This window comes from Cibotium barometz, chromosome 34 (genome assembly GCF_041138505.1).
Source record: "Cibotium barometz isolate CiBa-2024 chromosome 34, ASM4113850v1, whole genome shotgun sequence".
Taxonomy (NCBI): Eukaryota; Viridiplantae; Streptophyta; class Polypodiopsida; order Cyatheales; family Cibotiaceae; genus Cibotium; species Cibotium barometz.
The window spans coordinates 4,553,562-4,578,884 of NC_141079.1; the positions used below are offsets into that span (position 1 = coordinate 4,553,562).

Below are 25,323 nucleotides of genomic sequence, written 5' to 3' on the forward strand. Positions count from 1 at the left end.
AGAGAGAGAGAGAGAGCTCAAATTCTTTTTGTTTATAGTATCATGGAGGCACAAATTTTGGTCGTACTGCTGGTGGTCCTTTTATAACAACTACCTACGACTATGACGCACCTCTTGATGAATATGGTATGAGATTTCATTTTTTTGGACTATGTCATAATTTCATACAGTTTGGTTCAAGCTTTATTCATGAAAGTGCCAATTCTCACTTGACAACTCATTTGTGCTTATATGAATTGTACCAGTCAAACTTACATTGTGCACTGGTTTGACAACTAGATGTGGAAGAGCATGTTGCTGTTAGTGCATGTTCTTTCAGATGCTTGCTCTGAACTCTTGCTGGCCACAACATTGTCTAGCTCGCCTCCTACTGGGTTAAACTTGAGGTTTCGTGTCGCTGAGCGCATACTTATTCCGCTCCCTTTCTTTCCTTTTCACCAGCATTGCTTAGCAAGAGGGCATCCACATGCCATTCCTGGGCTGCATATGCTGGCCTTTTTTCCCTTTTGTGCTGTTATCTCCTCCTGTGTTGCAGCTTTCCCACAGCCTTCAACCTTCCCGTTGTCTGTTATTTTGAGTGTTGCACAACCCCTTGTCCTGCATGCACAGTCTCTTCTTCACTTTCTTGAGGAATGACATTAAGCTCTAATCTATCAAGGTGTGATGCACAACCTCTCACCTCCTCACTTTTCCTCCTCCCTCCTTCGACTTGTTCACTTTCCTGAGGGATAACATTAAGCTCTAATCTATCAAGGTGTACTTGCTTGAGTTTGTTACATTTGTGGTTTGAGCCTTCTCACATGACCAACTCATGCTGCATAACAGCCCAGAGTATTGCGCAAGAGGGTCAAGTGGCCATTTGTGATTCTACACTCCTTGGTGATTGTTACACTCTTGTGCAACCATCCACAATCAACTTGTATCTAGAGCACCAAATTAACATGCACACAAACTCAAAGAGAGATGGAAAGCAATTGATGGTGGACGCACAAACACAGAGAAATGAAAATGAAATGAAACGAAATGATATATTAACGTCCTCAAAAGGCCAAAATGACCTATGAGACAAAAAGGCTACAACAATTGGTGGATCTGAGACAATGTCTGTGTAAGAAAAGCTAAAACAACTAAACAACTAATTGAAACTGAAACAACAACTATGAGGAAAAGTAAGGTACTAGGAGCTCCTAATGGATAACATCTGGGAAGGAAAACTCCAACAACAAAGGTAAGCATCATATACATCACTATCCAAAGATGTCTCTCATCGGTCGATGGCGGATATCCTCAATGTCCTTCATGGTGAGTACTCTGACTGGACGTATCCCATGCCGTGCTAGTATGGTTTTGATCCTCTGTTGTAGTCTCCGTCGGTGTCGAGATGGGCCTCTCATCTTGGGGCGCCTGGACCGCCCCAGCTCTATAGCTCGATCAATGAGTGTACCTCTGGTGCGGCTATACTCTGGGGCTAGCTGCAATGCCTGCTGGCCTGACTGCTCAATCTCTGGTTGAAAGAAGTCCGTAATCTGCCTCTGTAGGTGTCTCTCCCTCTTTGATCCCCTCCCTCTCAAGAGACCCTCTCTATGTCTACGTAGCTCCAGCAAGTATAATCCAAGGCATCTCTGATCCTGGTATCTCATGACTCTGGAAAGTGGTCCGAAACCCTCTCTGAACAGGCAATGAAAACGGCCTCGTATCTCATAATATACTGGACAGTGACATGTAATGTAACTCTGTCTCTAGCTCCATCTGGTACAACTGACAAATCCTGGCCTCAGCTGGTACTCCTCTGAATCTGCCAGTCTCAATCTCTAGCTGGTGTGAGGATGTGCGCATTTGATTAGTAGCACACCGTACCCCATGAGAAAGATGAGTATCCATGTAGCTGGGTCTAATCACAAACCCATCCTCCGTGAGCTGGAGAAGATGATCTCTATAGAAAGTCATCTTCGTACCAAGCTCGTGTGTCGGCTGTATCCATGTCCTCCTAGTGTCCAGCTGAGTCAAGTCCTGCCCGATAAGTCTGGTAATCTCTGCCCGTGTGAGAGAGAGGGAGGGTGCATCCAGGGAGTACTGAAATGGAGGTAGCCTGTCCATACTAAAGCCATGCAGCTGGAACCAAGCTGTCATCTGTGCATACCAACATGATCCGTCTCCCTGTGATGCCAACTGTCGTGCAGACTCCAGGGCTAAGCGAGCATATCTGTCTCTAGGGAGAGCCCAAGTGCTATGTATAAAGGAGACTGATCGAGTGAGTGCCTCTACTACCAATGGGGGGGCAGCCATCTCTGCATGGATAATATCATGTGGTACGGAGGCCTTGGCCCCAATCATCTGGGAAATCATAGAAACCAAGGGCCTCTCCGTACATCTCCATCCATCAGTGCTACCAGCTCGGCTGTGGTGATCCACTGAGGGTCCCCATATCTCCACTCCATACAGCATGGCTGAAGTGACCAAAGTGTCAAAGAGCCAGAGCTTTGTTTGAGGTTCCTGAAATTGAACCTGCGAACACATCCTCTCTAGTCTCCCCAATGCTGCATAAGCTCTGGTCAATCTGGTCTCCGCTGCTCTCCTCAAGGAAAATAGTGGGCCACTAAAAACCACACCGTGGTAAGTATATGCATATGTATACTCCACTGTCTCTTGACCATATGTAAAGGTGGGTACTGACCTCCTAACCCACTGTGCTGTGGTGTTAAACACCATCACCTTGGTTTTACCAAGGTTAACAGACAATCCACTGTCCTGTGCAAACGTGTGCAATGCATCCAAATGACGCTGCATCCCGTCTGGAGAATCTGAGATCAACACAATAACATCAGCATACAATAACAGCGGAATCCATGTCCCTGCTGGCTGTGCTCCTCTGTCACCCTCCCGCTCTACATAGTCCGAAACCTCATCCACATACATCCCAAATAAGGTGGGAGAAAGGAGGCAGCCCTGTTTCACCCCAATAGTGGAGTGAACCATCTTAGATATACCTTGAGTAGTACGTACCTGCCCCACACCTGTCCTGTATAAAGCCATGATTTCCCAAATCAGCTCTGTGGGCACTCCCATCTCCTGTAGTCTGCCCATCAGTCTGGCTCCTGGTACTGTGTCAAAAGCTTTGCGGAAATCCACAAAGCAACAATAAATCCTCCTGCCATATAATCTGCCCTCCTCAATAATAGCTCTGAGTGTCAAGATATGGTCAAGAGTGGAGAAACCTCTCCTGAACCCTGCCTGCCTTGATGCACGTATGTCCTCTCTCTCTGCCCATCTACTCAACTCCTGCTCAACAATAGATGCATATAATCTAGCCAATGTGTGACCAATCATGATGGTACGATAATTCCCAGGAAGCATGGGATCCCCTGACTTGAAGATAGGCACAATCGTGGACATATTCCAAGTCTCAGGAAAACCCTCACACATGGCTCGGTTAAACATCATAGCAATAAGCTCTGCAAGCATATCTCTGGCATGAATAAAGTGCTCTGCTACCAAACCATCATGATCATATGCTCTCCCAGTCCTCATCCTGTCAATAGCTTTCCTTACCATCTCAGCAGTAAAGAAAGCACATGTCTCTGGGCATGGCTCCGATGGGTCTGGCAGGGGCGACTGTCCTGGTGCTGTGTACAGGGATGCTGCATACTCACCCCAAATCTCTGTGGAGGTAATGGATGGTGATGGTGAATGCTGATGAAATAGTCTCCATGCCTCGCCTAAGTCGTGACTCATAAATAACTGATACAAATCCCTCTCTAACTGAGCAAGATAAGCCCTCCGTCGCACTAGGTGCCGGAAGGTAATCCGTGACTGTCTGTGGGTGGTAACACCCATGAGCACCTCTCTCTGTAATCTGATCCTCATCTCTCTGCACTCCTCATCATACCAGCTGTTCTGGGGCATGTTCCTAGATCGTCTCCGTGTAGGCTGACTATGGGGATATGCCTCTGATGCTGCAGCATGAAGCGTCTCTATCAATATCTGAGTGAGCTCATCTAATGGCCGTCCCGGCTCCTCGGCACATAAGCGTCTGTATATCTCATCCGTGTACATGGTGTCAGTCTCCCTCGTAAAGGTATAACGAGTGTGTGTGGAGACCTGTCCCAATGGAGCGGTGCTGAATTGAAATGTGAGAGTGAAGGACAAGATAGCATGATCCACTGCTACTCCAACCGGCCTAGTGCTTACCATAAAATCCTGAAAAGAGGGAATGAGACTGGGCTGAGCCATAACATAGTCCATTGTACTAGCACCATGCCGATGTGGAAAGCTAGTGAAACCGCCTGTTGTCGGGAATCTATGTAGGCCATTCAGGATGGCCAATCCATGTGCAGTCCCCATGTCTATCAAATACCGCCCATACACAGTATGTTCCTCATCCTGCGAGAGTCTAGATAGGCCCATATCCCTAACATCAAGCTCCCTCAACATCTCCTCTGAGATATCATAAAATACTGTCTGGTTATGGGCGGTCCTGGCAGTCCCCCAGGAGAATGGTGTCACCATCCCTGGAGAACTCCCAAATGTCATCATCCAAAATAGAAAAGGGAGACTGCCTGCTAGGTGATGCATACACTGATGTACTAGGAGCAAAATAGCATATAGCAATGTAGAGATATCTGCCCGTCTTTGCCCTCAGTCTAACCCACATGTACCTAGCCTGCTCATCTCTGCGGACTATATGTATCAGTGGCTACAGCTCCTCTCTAAACAATACTGCCACTTCTCCTGAGCCCCGTCCTCTATGCTCTGAACGAGTCTCCTGTCTACAAGCTGTCTCCCATCGGTATCCACTAACATGTGGCATGGACTGTCCAGGAGCTTGATGCGTCTCACAGTAGATGATGATGTCCCTCCCAGTGAAACTATCCTCAAAAGCCCCTACATCAAGGCGTAGAGATCCATTACAATTCCAAGTAGCAACTTTGAGTGTAGTCCCATAGGTCTCGCGCCGTCATGAAGAGCGCCTCTCCATAATCACCACTCTACCATCTCTATAGAAGGCCACTTTCCCTTTCTCTCGGGTTGCCCTTATCTCGGGCATAACTTCTTTCATGTGGGCAAGTTGCGAGAGTGTGAGGTTATCTCCAAGAAATATTCCCGTCTTCTTGAGTGTAGGCCGTCTCTTCAAGAAGTCGTCCTTCGCTTCCATGGAGGGGAAACGAATGATAAAGTGCTCTCCTGAGAAGATTCGCCACTACCTTCTCTCTTCTTTCCCACTCTCCATGCCTTTGTGTGCGTGGCTTCAATGCCCATCATAGAGAAGAGCTCCTTGGTTTCCCCTTCTGCATCATCACGGTCTTTTAGACCGGACACTCATACATGTAAGGCCCGGGTCTTCCTCTGCTCCTCTTCAAGGGTCATGTTGATGATGGTGGGAGTGGGGATGGGTGTGGTGATTCTTTACCTTTCCCTTTCTTGGCGACCTCGATCCATTTCTCCGCCTCGTCCATCTTCTTTTGTGTCTCTGTGATCACCTCCACCCATGAAGATCTCTTCTCTTTATGTTGCTCCTCCTCCTCTTGAATGATCCTCATTTGTTCCTTGATGGTATTCAGCTCTTCAATAAAGGAGGGCTGAAATTTTCCATCCTCAAGCTTGCCTTGTGAAGTGGCTTCCAACTCCTTTTTGAGGGCTGAGAATTCAGCCGCTTGACTTTTAGCATGCAATTTGGCCTCCACTAGTTCCTCCTTTAAGGCTGAAATCTCAGCCTCTTGCTTGGATGTTCTCTCTTCGAGCTCTTGGATTTTATCAAATCCCTTCTCGAGTTTGGAGAGGCGGTTTATGATTGCGGTAACGGAAGAGTCGACCATCTTCTTGTTTTCTTTGATAATTGTGCTGAGCTTGTCCTCCACCTTCACGAGCTCCTCTTTTAACTCCGGTCTTGGCCATGACTTTTTGCAGTACTTCCCGATTGGAAATTAATCCATGACACCTGCGCGCAGCGCGAAACAGCAGCAGGGGGGGGGGTAGGTGGCCCAGGCGAGGCGGCCGAACAGCAGAGAGAGAGAGGGGGGGGGGGGCGGCGAGCGAGCGAGGCAAAGGGGCGGGCCAGCCCAGGCGAGGCGGCCGAGAGAGAGAGAGAGAGAGAGAGAGAGAGAGAGAGAGAGAGAGATAGGGCAAGGGGGCTAGTGGGAGGGGGCGCAGAAGGGGGGGGGGTGCGGGGGCGGGGCAGAGGGGCGGGCCAGCCCAGGCGAGGCGGCTGAACAGCGATGAGAGAGAGAGAGAGAGAGAGAGAGAGAGAGAGAGAGAGAGAGAGAGAGACACGAGCAGGGGCGTAAAGTGAAGAGAGAGAGAGAGAGAGAGAGAGAGAGAGAGAGAGAGAGAGAGAAATGAAATGAAATGATATATTAACGTAAGGCCAAAATGACCTATGAGACCAAAAAGGTTACAACAATTGGTGGATCTGATACAATGTCTGTGTAAGAAAAGCTAAAAACAACTAACTGAAACTGAAATAACTATGAGGAAAAGTACGGTACTAGGAGCTCCTAATGGATAACATCTGGGAGGAAAACTCCAGCAACAAAGGTAAGCATCATACACATCACTATCCAAAGATGTCTCTCATCGGTCGATGGCGGATATCCTCAATGTCCTCCATGGTGAGTACTCTGACTGGACGTCTCCCATGCCGTGCTAGTATGGTCTTGATCCTCTGTTGTAGTCTCCGCCGGTGTCGAGATGGGCCTCTCATCTTGGGACGCTTGGACAGATGGCGGGGTGGGCTGAGCAAGAGGGGAGTGCAAGGAGGGTAGGGCGGGGGGGAGAGAGAGAGAGAGATAGAGAGAGAGATATGGAAAGCAGTTGATGGACACACGAACCCAACCGTGGGCCTGACTCCACCCACCTCCAAGCGTAGGAGAGTCAGATTGAGTGATACATGGGAATATGGGCCTCGACCACTCCAGACCATAGGCCACCTTGCTTATGGATGACCTATCGGATTAATCACATACCACACTCGGCAATTACTGGGGGGTTCGGCAGGAGAGTAGATTGAGATGTAGGCTCAACACTATGTGCACACCCACTGACTTGTATAGGCCCGATGTGCTATTGTAACCCTGCTTTTATGGGATTTTTTAATGAGATTTTCTGCTAGTTCATGTTACACCATTAAGCATACCCCATAGGCAGTCCATGCCACATGTAACAAGTGATATGGTTTTTCTCAAACAGTGATGACAAATTCGCAAAGACGGGCTTCATGGTTATGTTCTGCTTTCTAGGGCTCCCTAAGCTGTACCATGGCGTACTTTGGGTCATTGGTGAGCCACCCGGGCAAGGTGGTGGACACACCGTCCTCTTGCATCACTCTGTTGGTGTTCTCCCCCCTTTGCCGTATTGTCCATAATCATTATAGGCCCTGCTGTCCTCCTGTGCTTGCGTTTATTTTTACTGTGCCTGGGGCTGAAGCATGCAAATGGGCTTGAGAGATTTTGCAGATGAGATTTGTGGGCAGCAAAGGCATGTTTTATACTGTCCCTACTGCTGGTTGGCCAGCCTCTCCACTGGTCTTAGGCCCAAGGTCCTCCTGTAGTTACTGAATTTTCACTATCCTTAGATGCCTGCCCGTAGGCGATGCCGCGGAGGAAGCATCAATGGGGTTTTGAGCCTAGGACCAAGACTTCACTGGCCTTAGGCCCAAGGTCCTCCTGTAGTTACTGAATTTTCACTGCCCTTAGACGCCCGCCCGTAGGCGATGCCGCGGAGGAAGCATCAAGGGGGGTTTTGATGGTCCTAGGCAAACACCCTCACCACTTGAGCTATCACCTCATTGGCAGCCTCTCCACTGATCCGAGACGTGGTTTGGGAAGACCCCTGGGTATTAGGCTTATTACCCCCATTGGGAGTAGGTTTGGTCATTGACCCTTGGGTAGTCTTGGGCTTGCCATGGTTGTACTTCAAAAATTCTTAGGAGAAAGACACCGGACATCCCACTGAATCTGTTGCGACAGATATGCTATTGGAAAAGGGTTTTAGGTCCTCGGATATTAGTCCTATCTCTGATGTAACTCAATTAATTAGTGCAATAGCAATTCGTGGAGTTCTCTCTTTGTGTTCTTGCGTACTTCTGTATTTGCACAACTTGTCTTGCAGGCTACTCCATGCCAACACGGCTTTTGCCATGCATCTCATTGGAGATGCTAGCTTGTGGTGGGCGAATCGGACCCGTGGCCAGTTAGGTGGCTTTTCCGACAAGAGTGCATATAAGTAGTCTGAGGAGGGGTTTAAAACCCGTTTCTTATATCCTCATTATAAGCAGATTCAGTGGGATGTCCGGTGTCTTTCTCATAAGGATTTTGTGTCTGCTGTGCAGATTGCTCCTAACCTGTCTTAATAGGGTCATCCAGTTAACCCATATGTGTTCCGTTATGCCATTCCTCATGCTCACCCACTGGTATAAAACAGAATATGCAAGCAAGAAAAAATTAAGTGCCTGTATGCTTTTATTATGTAGAAAATAGAGTAGCGATTCTTACACCAAGATAGACAACTAATGCATCAAAATATCTTGATTATCCATGTGTGGCTATGGGTAGTCCACATCATGCTTGACTTAAAATGATTAAGAATCATAATTAGTGGTTACGCAGACCATAATACAGTGTTCAACGTCTTGTTCAAGCATGATTAGTGGTGTTTTATTCAATGATTTCCCATTATCAAGGCCCATTAACATTGCCGGCTAGCTCAAAATAGTGGTAAGCAAGCAATACTTATCTAGACTCTGTGCACAATTAAACGATTAAGTCTTGGCTGATGAGCAATGCAACACATCAATGTTCGACCAAGCATTTTAACCAATAATCAGCCAATCAATCATTCTAACCATGGTTGCTTACCATATCATGTGTGTAAATGATCCCAATACATTGGAGGTCACGACACAAGCTTTGATAAATTACAAGAACAGAGTAGTGGCAGTTAGGAAAGCCCAGTAGCAAAAGGGCAAGGAGATTCCTAATGATGGAGCTGTTTAGGCCATGGATAGTTCTAGTGGGGGAGAGTTGCGGACACGACTCTCTCTGGAGGAGTTCCGAAACAATCGATTGAGATTCCTAATGATGGAGCTGTTCAGGCCATGGAGAATAGCAATAGTTCCAGTGGGGGAGAGTCGCAGACACGACTCTCTTTGGAGGAGTTCTGAATCAAGCAACTGGCTGATCAATGTTTAAAGTGTGACTCCACCAAGCACATCATGAAGGATTGTTCATGGACCTTGGAGATCTGAGGAGGATGCTTCTTCGGAACCGGAGGATGAGTGTGAAGGAGATGCATGTGTGAACATCTCAGCTTTTTTCATTTCTCGGGTTGAGCTGCCGTTGTCCATTGGGTGGAGTATCAAAGTGTCTGATGTCATGAAGGCAATACAAGAGGACATATCATCAGATTTACCTTCGTCTTGGGAGGATAGACCAGAGGGTGTATTTGCATAGTACACAGATTTCTTGGAGATTGTACTGACAACAACCAGGTTTTTGGCTTCAGTGTAGTAGAACTTGGTCTTCTGCAGGTTGCATTGCAAGTCTTTGTGCTGATGCAGTGAGAAAGGAATGTGAGCCTTTGCACTGGATGCACAATGGTCTTGTCGTGTTCGGGATCTTGGGTACCTTGGATGAGCTTTGGTTAGATCTTTTCCTTTTATGGGAAGGGCACTTCATATGGACACATGCAGCTGAGGATAATTGCAATGCAAGTGGGAGAATGTGACACACCTCACGTGTGGTACACAAAAGTTAGGCTCGTGCGCAGGCGCATGTGCCATGTGGTAGGTGTAGACGTGGAAGGGGTCATGGACTTGACCGACAACATTAAAACAAACCGACTAGTAGCATTGGTGCATATATACATATATATATATACATATATATATACATATATATATATATATATACATACATATATATATATATATATATATATACACATATATATACACATATATATATATACGTTGGTAGCCAAATCATCACAATCATCTACTTTCCTCAGCGTTGGACTCAACAGAGCGTTTCTCTGTAGGGGGAGTGCTAGTCTGCTAGATCAGGAGTGTAATAGTCACTGGGTTGTAGTTTACGTTTTCACTTAGCCATATCCATTGTACTAGAGATTTAGTTGTATTACTTCTTCGTTGTACATGATATGTATTGTAGTTTAGGACTCGTGTGTGTGTTGTGTGTGAGTCCCCCACACTCTTCTTTCTACCTCTGAAAGTCCTAGCACATAGGCACAAGTGTTCTACACTAAATGGAAGACTAATTACAATGATTGGAAGAGATCCAAAATAGATCTATTCAGCCTCTATAGGCCGACATGGCCTTTTTGGACACATATTGCAAATATTGCCTTTTTCCCCTTTTTACATGACCTGCCTTGGCCCCTCAAATTTGGGTTCTTGGGCACCCAATGAGTACCCATGGGCTGTCCCTGGCCTTGTGCATGGTCCCATGAATGCATATGTGGTCCAACTTGTTACCTTGCTAATGACCTTAGATGGAAAAGGCTTTCACACAGGTAGACACTTGCATTCCTAAACGACCCAGGCTCTCGATCACGACTGGCTAAAGAGAATGGCCACTTTGCACTGTAGTATAGTGCACATGACACACCTCCTCTGGCCAAATTGCAGCGGCAACGAGGGGAGTGGTGCTGGAAAGACCCCTCCAATGGGCCTGATCTCCTGTTAGAGGTTTCACTAGTGTGTCAGCTTATTTGAACCTCTCTGTTTAGAAAAGTCGAGAACCCATATAGGTGAATGTTAAAGTGGCTATGTTTTTTTTAAGATTTTTTTTAAAAAAAATGCAAATACATGTATTATTCATATTGTAACAGGCCTTTCTATATGCAAATCATGGAACTAAAATCTCCTCTCTAAACTCTTGTTTGAAGGACTCATCAGGCAGCCCAAATGGGGCCATCTGAAGGATATGCATCAAGCTCTTAAGCTGTGTGAACTGGCCATGGCTACAGGAGATGCAACAATCTACATGTCGCTTGGACCAAATCAAGAGGTTTTCCTCTTCTCAACACCATCTTAAGAGCCAAGACCAGGATAGGGTCTACAAAGCTCCACTTTGGCTTTATTCAACAATGAAGGTCTCTTAATGTTCTTGAATGATTAGTTCTGATGGAAAGGTTTGCAGGTCTATGCTTACACCAACGAGACGGAACAATGTGCAGCATTTATATCAAATAGTGACCTTTTGAACACCACTGTACAGTTCAATGGCCATTCATATGACCTTCCCGGATGGTCTATTAGTGTCCTTCCAGACTGCACAAATGTTGCATTCAACTCTGCAAAGATCACTGCCCAAACTTCTCTGATGGCTATGAGAACTGTTAAGAGTTTTGGTGGGTTCAACTGGGAGTGGTATGCTGAAAAGGTTGGGATATGGGGTGAGAATTCTATAACAGACACAAGGTGCTTAGAGCAAATTAGCACTGCCAAAGATACCACTGACTACTTATGGTATACAACAAGGTAACCACTATTCTCTCTCTCTCTCTCTCTCTCTCACACACACACACACACACACAAGCGCGCATGCATGCCATCTACCTGACTTAGGACTAGTTTAAAGGTATAACTTCTTTGGTATGCATGATAAGATTTGCGATGCTGATTGGGTTTGGGGCAGAGCCTGCTGGCATGCCAAAGTGTGTTTGAACCCTGACATATAATATACTGATTGATCTCTCCAAAAACAAGATTTTTTATTTTAGAAGTGGTGAAATTTTTACGGAGGTCTCTGTGCTTACTTTTTGGAATCTCCCAGTTTGCAGGTCTCTGAAAGTGAACCATTTCTAGAAAATGGCACAGACCCGGTTCTTATTATTGACTCCATGCGAGATGCAGTTCATGTGTTCATAAATGGTGAACTTACAGGCAAGGCTTTTTATTATCATGTTTATTGACCTCTTTTGTCATGCATAGTCATGGTCATAGGACAAGTATGACATAGTGAGATACATGCATTGAGGGTAAAAGGAAATATTTTAGGGTAGATGAGAAAGGTTAGACGAGGAAAAAGTTCCACCTGTGTGCAAGTCATCACCTTCTGTGGGGCTTGATTTGCGCAGACCTGTCGCAGATGGGTCAGCATTGCTTGGCCGCCATCTTGGCTGCCCATATGGCTGGCCCGTGCTAGGCCGCCCTACAAGGGCCTGGTCTAGGCGCCCTTGAACTGGAGCTATCTGCCCCAACACTCCCACTGTCCTCTGTGCGCCCAAGCCTGGCTATGCACTGACCTGGCTGTGCTGAACACACAAGGGCAATAGTTTCATGAAGTAACTGGATCTAGAAAAAAGATAAGGAAATGAACCAAGTAGCTACATACACAGTAATGATCATGTGAAAAGATAACCATCTGAGTATAAAACGCTCATATCGGAACCACTTATGGTGTGATCAGTGCGTGTGTTGAGAGAGAGAGATCAAGCATCTACTAAAAAAAAAGAAGCGATATCAAGCATCTGCTAAAGAACCAATGGGCCTCAAAGTGATACAATAATGTCCATGGTGTGGAGAGAGAGAGAGAGAGAGTTGCAGCACACCCAATGTACGTACAGTACATGCATCATTTCAGTTGGTTAATACATTCAGAGGAATCATCACATGGTAAGGACACTAGAGGGCAGAAAAAGATGGCCATGGCTGTGCAGTTAATTGCCAAGGGTGAGAGTGTCGGTCTGCAGTGTGCACAGGCCACATATTGGTTGACATCTTTTAGACTTTCTATGGATACATTATTGACTTTCCAATACACACAATCACAAGCTGCCAAACTAAACAAAGAAGAACAAAACAGAATGTACTTTAGGCATCTTAAATACAGAATGTACTTTTTGGTCTCATAGGCCATTTTGGCTTTCCGCGGACATCAACAAATTCTTTCTTTCTCTCTCTCTCTCTCTCACTCTCCCCTAGTTGAGGGATGTCTGTTGCCCACATGACACACATACATTACTGTTGGTCTCACAAGGGAATAAAAAAGGAGGGCCTTGGTTTGAACATGCTGAAAGTGGGCTTGAAGGGAGTATCTCTCAAGCGAGACCAATGAAACCCTCTTGCTAGTTGTGATGTGGCAGCTGGTCTCATTGTAAATTATGGTCATGACAACATAACACTCAAGTCTCTCCACTAGCTCTCCATCAAACATATAGGACTCCTTGCGCAAGTAACTAGGGGGAACACTATGGCCAATGAAGTTGAAAAAAAAAACGTTTTTATTTTATATATATATATTTTTTGAGTAGATCCTTCTGTAGTAGCAACTTGAGTGCCCATGGGCCCTCTCCTACTCCTCCTCCTTCTCTTCCTCTCCTTCCTTTCCCTCTTGTCCTTCCTCCCTTCTTCATCTTTCTCGTCTTTTCCCCTTTTTCTTTTTCTTAGTCTTCTCTTCTGCTTCTTCTTTTCTTTTTACCTCTTCTTCTCCCATCTCTTTTCATCCCAATTCCCTATCTTCTTGGTCTCCTTAATCCATAATTACAATGGCTGCAACAAAATGACAAAACCTAGAATGTGTGGGATACACCATACTCTAGTAGTTTCTGAAAGATATCTATAACCGACGGTTGTTTTAGCGAGGGATGAAACTTTTCAAAAGAAAAACCTTCAAAACCTGGAAACTTCCGCCAATGAGGTGATAGCTTGAGTGGTGAAGGTGTTTGCCTAGGACCAAGAGGTCTTGGGTTCAAAACCCCCCTTGGTGCTTCCTTGGCAGCATCGCCTATGGGTGGATAATTAAGCATCTACGAGCGGGCGCCCTACGGGCGGTGAAAAATCAGTAACTACGGGAGGATCTTGGGCCTAAGGCCAGTAGGGGAGAAAAAAAAACTTCCAAAATCTTGAAACATTACTTGTGACTATGCTCTAGATGACCTCTACAGGTTGTGTTCCTTCCACAGCAGGTCCCCTCTGTTTTCAGCACCTTTCCCTTGCGTTTTACCTTATCTTAGACTGTCTAGCGCATGTGCAGAAGCAAGTACTTATGTCAAAGATCTCTGATGTGAAGACAAGGGTATGGAGCGCCCTTATATAGGGGTTGGAGGGCTGGATGACCTGGCCGACTTGCACAAGGAGCTGGCCAACCTGATATTGAAAAAAATATTTGCATATTTGTCATGCATGTTTCACACGTGTGGCCCCCCAAGGCTGGGTGTCTATGCATGGGCCGCTTGGTCCATTTAACGGGTTGGCCTTCGGGCTGTCCACAGCCCATGGCCCCAAAACCACCAAGTGCGGGATACACATTTGTGGCAAAGCTTCAGCTTCGCTAAGGCATCTAAATGGTGTTGCAGCCCCTCTAAAGTGTGTGACCTGGTCTTCTTACATCATTGCATAAGAAAGGATAGAGACCACAATCTGTGCCAGCATAGAGCCAGCCTCTCCAAAAATTCAACAAAATCTTCCAATTTATCTATGTACATTGTTGAGTCCAAAGGTTGTAGGGGAGAGTGCAAATCTTGGTTACAGTCTGATAGTGCTATGAATCTCTCCTCAGAGTCCCTCAATTGTGCTCACTTTACCATTGACCTGCCCATATAGCGTCATAGTGGCCTATATATCACTAGCCCTTCCAACTGTAGCCTACTAATCAATTGAACTCTTGGGATTGTGCCAAATGCTTTGCAAAAATCCGCAAAGCAACAATATAGTTTCTGTGGAGAGAGAGAGAGAGAAAGATGGTCAATGGGGCTTGTGCAGTATGACAAAAGCTTGTGGTTGGGATACACATAGGCTACTATCTAAACCATGCGTATGTTTGTATATGTGTGGCTGATGAACTTTAATGGCTGATCTGAGCCATGGTTCAGTATGTTATCTGGATATGACCAAGCACTTGAGAAAATTCGGAGCCATGCTGTAGGTTGCGAAGCATATCCGGCAGAGTGAGAAACTCCTGTATAACCTATGGGAATGTTTGTCTTTTGTAATCATAGGCTAGAGAGAGAGAGAGAGAGAGAGAGAGAGAGAGAGAGAGAGAGATTGTATTAATGTTTTCTGAGGCTGAATACGGCCTATGTGACAATCAAAAGTGGTACAAATGCTTTCCACAGTGGAAAAGGTGGTGACAAGAACTAAAAGTAAAGGCGAGATTGCTAGATATTGATGATTTGGAGTGTTATCGACAATGGAAAGCAGCTCCTTGATGAAGGTAGCTATGGCGAGAGTCTGTCTAGCTTGTGCAAGGAGTGAATGTCATCTCTATCCTCAAAGATGTGAGAGGAGTGGTGCATGAATAGGATCATAACCAGCACACTCCAGCAATGCATGTTGTCTTGCGCACTCCAAGGAAGCACATCTGGCAAGCCCTGTTTGTTTCCGCCCTGCACTAGTGTCCTGTCTGGCTTGAGAGAGAGAGAGAGAGAGAGAGAGAGAGAGAGAGAGAGAGAATCAATGTTTACTATAGACCCAAAGTGTCTATGATACCAAAAAGGGGTGCATACGATCCATGTGTAAACCTGAAGTCATAGAACATGGAAGTTATCCTCTCTGGCCAAAGAAACACAGCCCGTGTACCACACGAACCTTGTATGTACAATGAAACAAGAAGGTACTATCATAAGTCATCCTAAGAAGGTACTATCATATGTCATCCTCTCCTATGACTGGACACGTACACTCAATGTCCATCTCCTGTGCTGGTGTCACTCTATGCCGCTGGAGGATGTCCCAGATCTTAAGTTCATAGCTGACGAGAGGAGGGCTTTGGTCTCTACGGACAGGAATCTGGCTCTTTGGAGGGATTGTGCCCTCTTTCTCAGGACTCCACGTGTGCACGTGTGCTTGGAGCCAACACACTAATCCAGAGAGACTGCTGAAGTGTTTTACAGGTTGTGAAGAGGATGTGATTGCCATCGGCATGCCCTTGCTGAGTGCCTGCTGCCCATAAGGGGGCAAACCTGGACACCTCAATACCTAATATATAATCCACATCAAAATAAGGATGTGAATAACTGCTAAAGGATCGTGCTTGGTGAAGACTTGTGGTTAGAGTGATTGTTTAATGATTTTTTCTTATTGAAAGAAATATCTCACTGCATAATGTGTTCTTGCACTCCAGTTAGTGCCCAGGGTGAATGGGGCAGTCCATCGGTGCAGGTCTTACAGCCAATCAAGCTTCATGCTGGCAAAAATGAAATTGCAATTTTAAGTATGACAGTGGGTTTGCAGGTACGGGAATTTAAACTTGTGCAGGCTTCATGAAACAAGATTCATGGGCTTAAGACCAGATGAAGTGACATGTTTAAGATTATATATCATCTCATTTGATCCTAAACTTACGAACTTTATCAATCTTAAATCAGCTAGTTCTAGACCCATGAACCTTAATTTATTGGTTATAATTTATCAGTCATATAGTCCACTAAGCTGAAATTATTTTCCAGACTGGTGCTACAGGTTATGATTTGACAGGAACTGGCATACAAGGATCGATTTATGTGGAGGGTTTTCAGAATGGCACCTTAGATTTGTCTACACAACACTGGATACATCAGGTGGGCATCTTTGTCAATAATATTACCATCTTGAATCTTCGTAAAGAAAATGCTTCTCTCCAAGTTTGGCTTATTTGAAATTTATATCACAGGAAGAAGCATTGTCTTGTAAGGACTAGCTTAATTATGTTGGGATTCGGAGCCTTGTGTGTGTGAACACTCCCTATGAGTGTGTGCGTGTGTGAACCCACCCTTTGGTGAATATGATAAGTGTGCCATGTGTCACTCATCCAGTGTGTGTGTGTGTGTGTGTTTTCTTTGGGTCAAAAGATAAGGCTGCATGCTTATAAAAGCATTGTACTTGGTGAACGTTAACATATCAATCAATCAAGTAATCAGTGTGTGTGTGTGATTTCTTTGGGTCAAAAGATAAGGCTGCATGCTTATAAAAGCATTGTACTCGGTGAAGGTTAACATATCAATCAATGAAGTAATCATTGAGTTGTGCAATACTCTCTCTCTCTCTCTCTCTCTCTCTCCGGGAGCGGCTAGCTCACTTACACTCACACCCGGAGATCATGCTTTGAGGTATTTTTGCCTCGCCATCGCCTATGTATCACATATTACACCCCCATTATGGTACTGGTTGGAGCTAGACAGATCTACATTGCATTCTTGTATACCCTGCGCATATAGGTTGCATACTGAGCCTCTAGTAGTAGTGCTCCATCCATCACACCCCCCCCCCACTAGCTCAGTACTTTCATAGTTTATTTCATGTTCATTTTGTCCTTTTTTTTTTTTGGACATCCAAAAGACATTGACAGTTGTACATTGATTTGTCTCATAGGTCGAGTTTGGCCTCTAGTAGACGTTAGTACAGCTTTCTCTCTCTCTCTCTCTCTCTCTCTCTCTCTCTCTCTCGGAGTTTACCGCGACGATTCAGCGGTTCAGCTTTTTAGCTCTCTTAGGATGTTTTACTATTTTCATTCTTTCTTTCAGATTTGTTATGATGAGACATCATCATCATCAGTTGTACCTTGTTTTGGTCTCATGGGCCATTTCGGCCTTTAGGAGACGTTAATATATTGTTCTTTCTTTCCTCTCTCTCTCTCTCTCTCTCTCTCTCTCTCTCTCTCTCTCTCGCTGCTGCAGGCTCTCTTGGTACCATGACAACCTACATGGTATCAGAGCCAGGCTAGCCTGCCTCTGTTGCGCCACTTCACACACCTCTTTTGAGCTGCATGTGTTAGCAACGCAGCTGCGCAGCCACCCTTCGCCACCAGCGCTGTGCCACAGCACTTGTATGCCACCCACGTGCTGCCCTTTTGCATTATTTGGCTGGGTGCCCTGCTTCCCACATCTCTCCCACCTATAACTCCGCCGCCACTGTCCATCCGCTACCATGTGCTGTGTTTCCATTGCCAACCACCACCACCACCACCACCACCACCACCACCGATGCCTCTGCCTCCATGGCCACATAAGTAGTAAACTAAGGGATTTTTAGAAATTAGGTAAAATCATCACATTAGAGCCCTTGCACTCACCAAAATTTTGGGGGTTTTACAAGCTTTAGAATTCTGCATCAACATGGAAGTGAGTAGAAGCTACACAACGCTTGAGAAATTCAATGGGGCCACTTCCCAGAATGGCAAATAAAGATGCATCTTCTGATAATGAGAGATGGTGTTTGGAACATGGTCAATGGCACATACCTAAAATCAAGAGAAGGAGATGAGAAGATTCACACCTAGATTGATAAAAATGACAAAGCCATGGCACTCATTGGGCTTGGGTTGTCTTACAACCTAATTCTTGTGGACTTCAACAAGAGCTCTAAAGAGGTATGGGACGAGAACTTGTTTGGCAATAAAATCATGAGCTCCGAAGTTTTTCTTAAGCGATTTTTTTTTTTGGCTTAAAAATGAATGAAGAAGAAACTTTGGGTGAAAGTTTGAGCAAGATAGGCTGTGTATTACAACTACTCTTTGGCTTGGGAGTTACAATGGACGAAGATGATAAGAAGGATGTGCTTCTATCTAGTATAGAAGAGCTCCAAATTTTCAAAAATTCTAACATTTCTAAGGAAGGCTCGAGAGATGTCATATGATGATATGATTGCACGACTGATTGAGGAAGATCGTCGACTCAGAAGAGTCAATTTGAGAAAGGGTTCAATTCTGAGAGAGTTATGGTAACCAATTGGAAGAAGGTGAACAAGGACATCAGATGCAACTATTGCAAAAAGCTTGGACACAAGGAGGAAAGATGCTGGCCAAAGAGCAAGAAAGGACACGTGGCAACCTTGTACAAGAAGCTGAAGAAGAAGATGTCCCTGAAGCTAAGACATCCACATGAAGCTGAGACATCCACAACCACACAGAGCAAGCATTTACAGTTGTGGAAGATCTTTCTCTTGATGAGGAAGATCTTCTTGAAGCCTATGTCTATGAGTCAAGGGATCTGTGCCCCCCAAAAACTGAATAATCTTTGTGTGTTTTCATTTTGTAATGCCTTAATGTTATAAAAGGTTTCATTGCCATTTCATATCCCTGTTTAGAGCAAGGGTTTTTTTTTCTTAGAAAGCTGATTTAGGCTATCATTAGATGGTCAAGCTTTTATACTAGGCCTGACATGGGAGTTCATGTGTTGGTGCCATTGCGTTTCCTTTGAGTACGAGGTGCAGTGTAGAGTCCAAACCATTATGACTATTGAAGGCTTTCTCAAGGATCTCCACCTTCACTCTAAAGTGGAGTTCGATGGTTTTCGGAGCCTTGTGTATGAACACTCCCTGTGAGTATGTATGTGTGTATGAACCCATCCTTAGGCGTGGATAGGATAAGTGTGGCATGTGTCACTCATCCAATGTGTGTGATTTCTTTCGGCCAAAAGATAAGTCTATGACCCTACATGCCTATAAAAGCATTGCACTTTGTAAGGTTAACATATCAATTAATCAAGTAATATCATTGGGTTATGCAATACTCTCTCTCTCTCTCTCACACACACACACACACACACACTTTTTCACTTTTTTTTTTTGTAAATCCATGAACAGTATATTATCAAAGAAATTTACATGAGAGTCTCCAAAACGGAGAGCCTCAACGGGAAATCAGAAGCAAAGAGAAACTATTTCCAAGCATGACTGATGAAGATCTCCTTGGTGGTAAGCATCATAAACAGATTGCCGTAAGGAGCTTTTAAAATACTGATAAGATTGCAAAAACGGTTTCCCAAAATATCTCATGTTGTGATCTTGCCATATGGTCCAGAAAGCCCAATATCTGACCCAGTACAAAAGTAAAGAGTAATGGACCGTGGTTGTAGGGAGTATGCCAAAAAGCCAAAAGTGTTTCCCAAAAAAAGAGTTAGGGAAACGAAGGCGAAGTAACATGGAAATTTTGCGGATGAAGGCCTTAGTGCTGGAGCACGTCCAAAACAAATGAGGCACCGTTTCAGAAGGGGCCATGCATCGAAGACAAGAAGCAGATGCAATCCTTTGTTTAGCAAGAGTGACTCCCACAGATAAGGAACCTGTAAGACAACGCCATAGGAAAAGCTTTTGCTTGAGAGGCAATTTACTCCTCCATAAATTGCGAAGATTCTTTCGCCACCAAGCAAGTGATTTTGTCATATGCCAAAGAGAACTAGCATGTGAATGAATCCATGGTGATGGCTGGAGGAGTGAGTATGTCGTCCTAACCATTAGGTCAGAAAGAATAACAGGATTGGCAGTTACTCCCTCACACACACACACACACACACACACGCGCGCGCGCTCGCGCGCACATTTGCAGGCTCTCCTAATGCCATGACAACCTACAAATTAGTTAGACCATCCAGGGAAAGTATTATTATGGTTGTTTGTCTCCCTCATGTTAGATAGGCCTACCTTGCCTTGCACCAAGTGCATGCTTTTGAAGAAAGAATCTTTTTTTTTCTCGAAAAAAATATCCTTCTATTAGTTAATGAAAGGTAGCCACAAAAGGCTAGATACAACCACAAAGTGCTAGATACAAACTCGCCTCATGTACGGGGCGGGAATCACATGATCATAAGGGGAAGAGACACTTCTTCTCCGGTTGGCTGCTCTGTGAGGAGAAGGCTATCTCATGTAGGGGAAGGGAGGGGGAACAACCACATAGGTGGTCTGTAATGCCAAGTGGGGTCACCACCTCTATCTGTGAGAAAAGGGTCAGGCCTCCAGAACTGTAAGAAAGCTTCCGGTCGCTTTTGCATGCGCTCAAAACCTCCCTGTAACTTTACTCATTGACCGCGGAGAGTATAAATGATGTCAAGCCAAATGCTCCTGATGGACTCAGCAAGCGGAGTATGGATATACCCTCTATGGCCTCGCTGCATCTAGCTCGCCAAATGTTCCAGGCTGCAATGTTGTTGCAAATCTCTCAACTTTGGCATTGGCATGAGCCTAGTCGCCAGTGATCTGTAGGTGGGGCTGTGACTGGTATTGCCGAAATACTATGGTGAGAGACCTGTAGGCCTAGCTCTCCCTCATCCTTCTCAGAAGCCCTGATCACTTTGAAGAAAGAATCTACCTTGACATACCTTGATAACTTGGCATAGACTATGCCATGGCACTTACTCTATGCTATGCATGATGGATTCGATGATTTGAGCTCATGGAATCCTTTACCATTGTTATAGTTCATGGATTTGATGATTTGAGTTCATGAAGTCAGGATGACACTTTCATTTTTGTTATTTTGAGAAATGACATGAACTTTCCATTGTTATAGTTTTTCTGCTTTTTGACTACAAAGCCCACAAGCTTCTCCATGTATCCCTTCAAGAAAGAGCAACACATCAAAATGGGAGTGTAAGTGACAGCATCAGATTCGCCAATGATAGTATCAATTCACAATCCAAAGTACCTATTGCGCTCAGCTTACCAGTCTCTTATGCCATACTTGTTGCATTAAGGTGTCCCAGTTTCTTATGCTATGTACTGGCAGTGAATTTGCATCCAAAATCTATGCATGTTGCATTTGACTTGCTTTCTTGTGAAAACAAAACACAGGTGATGTATTTAAAAACCACTTTAACAAATCACCCCTTGTTACATGCATATGATGTCGTGACAGGGTAGTCATTAGGCGAATAAGCAAAATTTTCCATCATGCTATATATCATTGGAATGCCACATTATCACCAATTTGGGGATTTCTTGAATAATCAAAATTTCCCATCATGTTATATATCATTGGAAAGGTCTCAATGAGTAGATTCTAAATGTGCAATCTACACTAACTTTTGATTTGATTTGCAAAAAATTTACCATGAGCCCATTTTTCTAGAGGTGTGGAAATCCTTAAGGGGCGAAAATGAGAGTCTATATTTCGCCCAATGTTGAAGTGAGAAAACTTCATCCCAGCCCAGCACCGAAGGGTGAGGGATGAGATCAAACACAAAAATCATATTCTAAACTCACCTTATACTCATGATCTGGCAATAAAGTATGCACTCATCTACTTCGATACTCTAGGCAGATAGATGTTGGAAGAATTATCATGACTAGTTTCCTATATTTCATGGAGTGTAGCTTATAGCATAGATAGGATGGCCTTTTGGCAATATGGTTTTTGGTAGATATGTCTGCCATTAGTCACTGCGCAAATAAACTTTGGGGACAGCCAGTATTTTGCTCGCTTAAGACCTTTCATTTTTGCTCATACTTAACCCCCAATTCAGTGCAGCATGTACAGTAAGTACTATATATACAGTTTTGGACCTATACTTGCTCTGAGCATCACATTGAACTTCCTCTAATTTTCCTTAATCTACATCCCCAATCCTCCATATACACTAGAAACCTCTTGATCCTTGTAGCAAGTACAGGCCTGAATGAAGGATTGTAGCATACTATTGAGGGTGTCTGGTGACAGCAAGTGTAAGTGTACAAGAAGAGCTTAGAGTTTCTGTTTCTCAAGATTAAGTTGCTTTGATTTATAGGCATGTATGCATGTATGTTTGTGTGTATCCAAAAAGAGTAGCATACTTAAGGCACTTATCCCTGAATGGGACTTTCTGCTCTCCTGCTGTTTGAGTACTGTTTGCAGCATTCTTAACATCCCTATGGCCAATTTCCACGCTATGCGAAATTGGCAACTGGTTGCAAATTCAACAGTTCTAAATCCTATATGTTCACTTTGCAACCACAAAAAACCTCGGGTAACTATGTCTTCTTACACTTAAACAACCCCAAAGTTGCAATTGGTTAGAAATTTGGTGTTGCATGGGAATTGGCCCTTGACCATTATGCATGACTAGAAAGAGCTATCATGGTGTTTCTTCTGGTTTCCATTTTTGGGAGGTTAGATGATATCCAGCCAGTTCTATTATGGTCCATGTGATGCATCTGGTATTGGAAAGAGATGTATTCTTTGATGAGATTAAGCTTTCCTTGGATGTTTCAGGTAGGAGTCAAAGGGGAGCATTTGAGCATTTACACAGCCCATGGTATCAAGAATGTTATTTGGTCATCAGCACCTATGCTTCCTAAAAATCAATCCTTAATCTGGTATAAGGTATAGCTGCCTCTGCTTAATATTTGAAGCACATGCACACACACGCACACATACGTATGTACGTACATACATACTCTATACAAACATGCATACCTATACATACATACATACACACATACATATACATATACATATACATATACATTACATTTCCTGTTTTCTTAGTTACGAAACTGGAGGTCTTTATTCTTTTACTTGTAACTAAGAGAGACAGGATTTTGGTTTATTTGGGAGTGCGGAAGTACAAATTAATCTGAAATTATGCTTAATTTCAACAGGCATATTTTGATGGCCCAAGTGGAGATGATCCTGTGGCACTTGACTTAAGTAGCATGGGGAAAGGACAAGCATGGGTCAATGGGCAAAGCATTGGCCGGTTTTGGCCTTCTTACCTAGTTCCTTCCAACAGTTGCTCAGACGGTTGTGATTATAGAGGGGTATTTAACCAAACAAAGTGTGTTTTTAACTGCGGAGAACCTTCTCAAAGATGGTAAGTTAATATGTTTTCAACCAATGAAATTTTCTTTTTCTTGTTTTTATGAGTGGCAAAGGCTTTATTCCTATATCAAGTTTCGCTTCCTGATTGAGTTTGATGCGAAAAAGCATTGATTCACACCTCATACATGGATGTGTACATGTATGTCTTTGATGCTTGCTTGCTCAAGCTAGATCATATGGGAGGTTGTCAAGCAAGCCACAATTTTAATGCTGTCTTCATGTGACACAAGCATCATAAGATTGGTGTCCACTACTGTCAAAGATGCTGGACATTGAGCACATAGAAGTCCTTCCAACACACATGCATCTACCCACCCACAGGCACGAAAACAAATACATTGCTCATGCATGTGCATGTACATATTTAGTGATGACACTGATTTCGAGCTTGAGACAAGTTAACACTTTTTTCACACTTCACATGTTTTTTTTCCCGGTACTGCAGGAGTCAAACCTGGGTTCCTCCCAGGAGAGTCAAGCACCCTTACCACTCCACTACAAGCCCCATGGTCAAGATGTTTTTAACATGTTTCCATATTGTTCTCTTCCACAGGTACCATGTTCCAAGGTCGTGGTTGCGACCGACGAATAATCTTTTGGTTCTTTTTGAAGAAGTTGGTGGTGATCCAAGCTTGATATCGCAAGTAGTCAGAGTTGTAGACAAAGTATGCGGGTATATTGCAGAAGATTACCCTCCACCTCTCAGCAAATGGTCTTCTGCAACAGCAAATATGAGTTTTCCACAATTAAGCTTGGAATGTGGAAAAGGGCAAACAATAGCATCTGTAAATTTTGCAAGTTTTGGGACTCCAACTGGTCAATGTGGGAATTTCCAACGTGGACTTTGCCATGCCCCAAAGTCTTTGGGAATCCTGGAAAAGGTAAGGAGATGCCTGAAGTCAAAGGAAAAGGAACTAAATGCAATGTGGTTGGTTTGCAATGTGAGCCTCGAGTAGTTGAATTGTGAGAGTGAAGTGTATGTTTGAAGTTTGTATTATGAAATTGTTGTGTTGATGCAGCTATGATCATGAATTGAGAGAGAGAGAGAGAGAGAGAGAGAGAGAGAGAGAGAGAGACTGATTCATTTGGCTTTTTCTGTAACAGAGATGTCTTGCTCGCAGAAAATGCAGTGTTGTTGTATCATCATTAATGTTTGGAGGGGATCCATGCCCAGAACAAAATAAAAGACTAGCTGTGGAGGCACAATGCTCATAACAGTGGCTTCTCCCATTGATCCCTTGTACCTTGAGAGTACTTGAGAGCTCTTGAAAGCACTTAACTTGTGTTAAAGCTGCACAAGATGTGTTGTATTCATGCCCTCCAAGGGGGTAAAGTGGTCATTGAAGATGAGCAACATTTATGCAATTGGTTAATTTTTTAAGTTATTTTTTCCACTTTTAATTGGTCTATTCCCCATCTTAATGCACTTTTGTCTTCATCTCAATTTTTTTCGGGGAGAGATTTCCTAATTCTATACTCACTCCCTTGCATGGGTCTTGCCCTTTGCAACCTTTATTATGTAGACTTTGTCTTCATCTCATTTAATTTGCAACCGGTTAGAAATTTTGGGGACTGGGAAAACAGCCCACGGCCAGAATCAACAGCTTCTCTGCTTCCAAGGTTGAAAGTGACAACTCTGCACAGTCCTACACTTGTTAGCACATTCATACAAGTGATAGTAAATGCTACTTTTGATTTAGTCTTTTTTTCCCCAAAAAAGAGGCTTTTATTAAGTAAAATAAAATCATAGAAATGGAGATCTCAACCAATCAGGGGCACTATGTTGCCATAAAAGCCCCAAAGGAGTGGAGGAGAAGAAAAT

At 44.1% G+C, this 25,323-nt stretch overlaps 1 protein-coding gene across 1 annotated transcript in view; it reads left to right on the forward strand.

Annotated features, from left to right (window-relative positions):
* The window catches only part of LOC147618635 (beta-galactosidase-like), a 45,491-nt gene extending 20,589 nt beyond the window's left edge, over window positions 1-24,902 (forward strand). Inside the window, exons 9-18 of the mRNA XM_086773668.1 lie at window positions 39-126; window positions 10,897-11,018; window positions 11,151-11,491; window positions 11,787-11,896; window positions 16,077-16,186; window positions 16,402-16,512; window positions 22,893-23,003; window positions 23,282-23,493; window positions 24,055-24,382; window positions 24,606-24,902. Of these exons, the coding sequence (XP_086629794.1) occupies window positions 39-126; window positions 10,897-11,018; window positions 11,151-11,491; window positions 11,787-11,896; window positions 16,077-16,186; window positions 16,402-16,512; window positions 22,893-23,003; window positions 23,282-23,493; window positions 24,055-24,382; window positions 24,606-24,716 (1,644 nt within the window). The 3' untranslated portion in view covers window positions 24,717-24,902. The remainder of the gene's footprint in view (window positions 1-38; window positions 127-10,896; window positions 11,019-11,150; window positions 11,492-11,786; window positions 11,897-16,076; window positions 16,187-16,401; window positions 16,513-22,892; window positions 23,004-23,281; window positions 23,494-24,054; window positions 24,383-24,605) is intronic.
* Window positions 24,903-25,323: the final 421 nt, after the last annotated feature.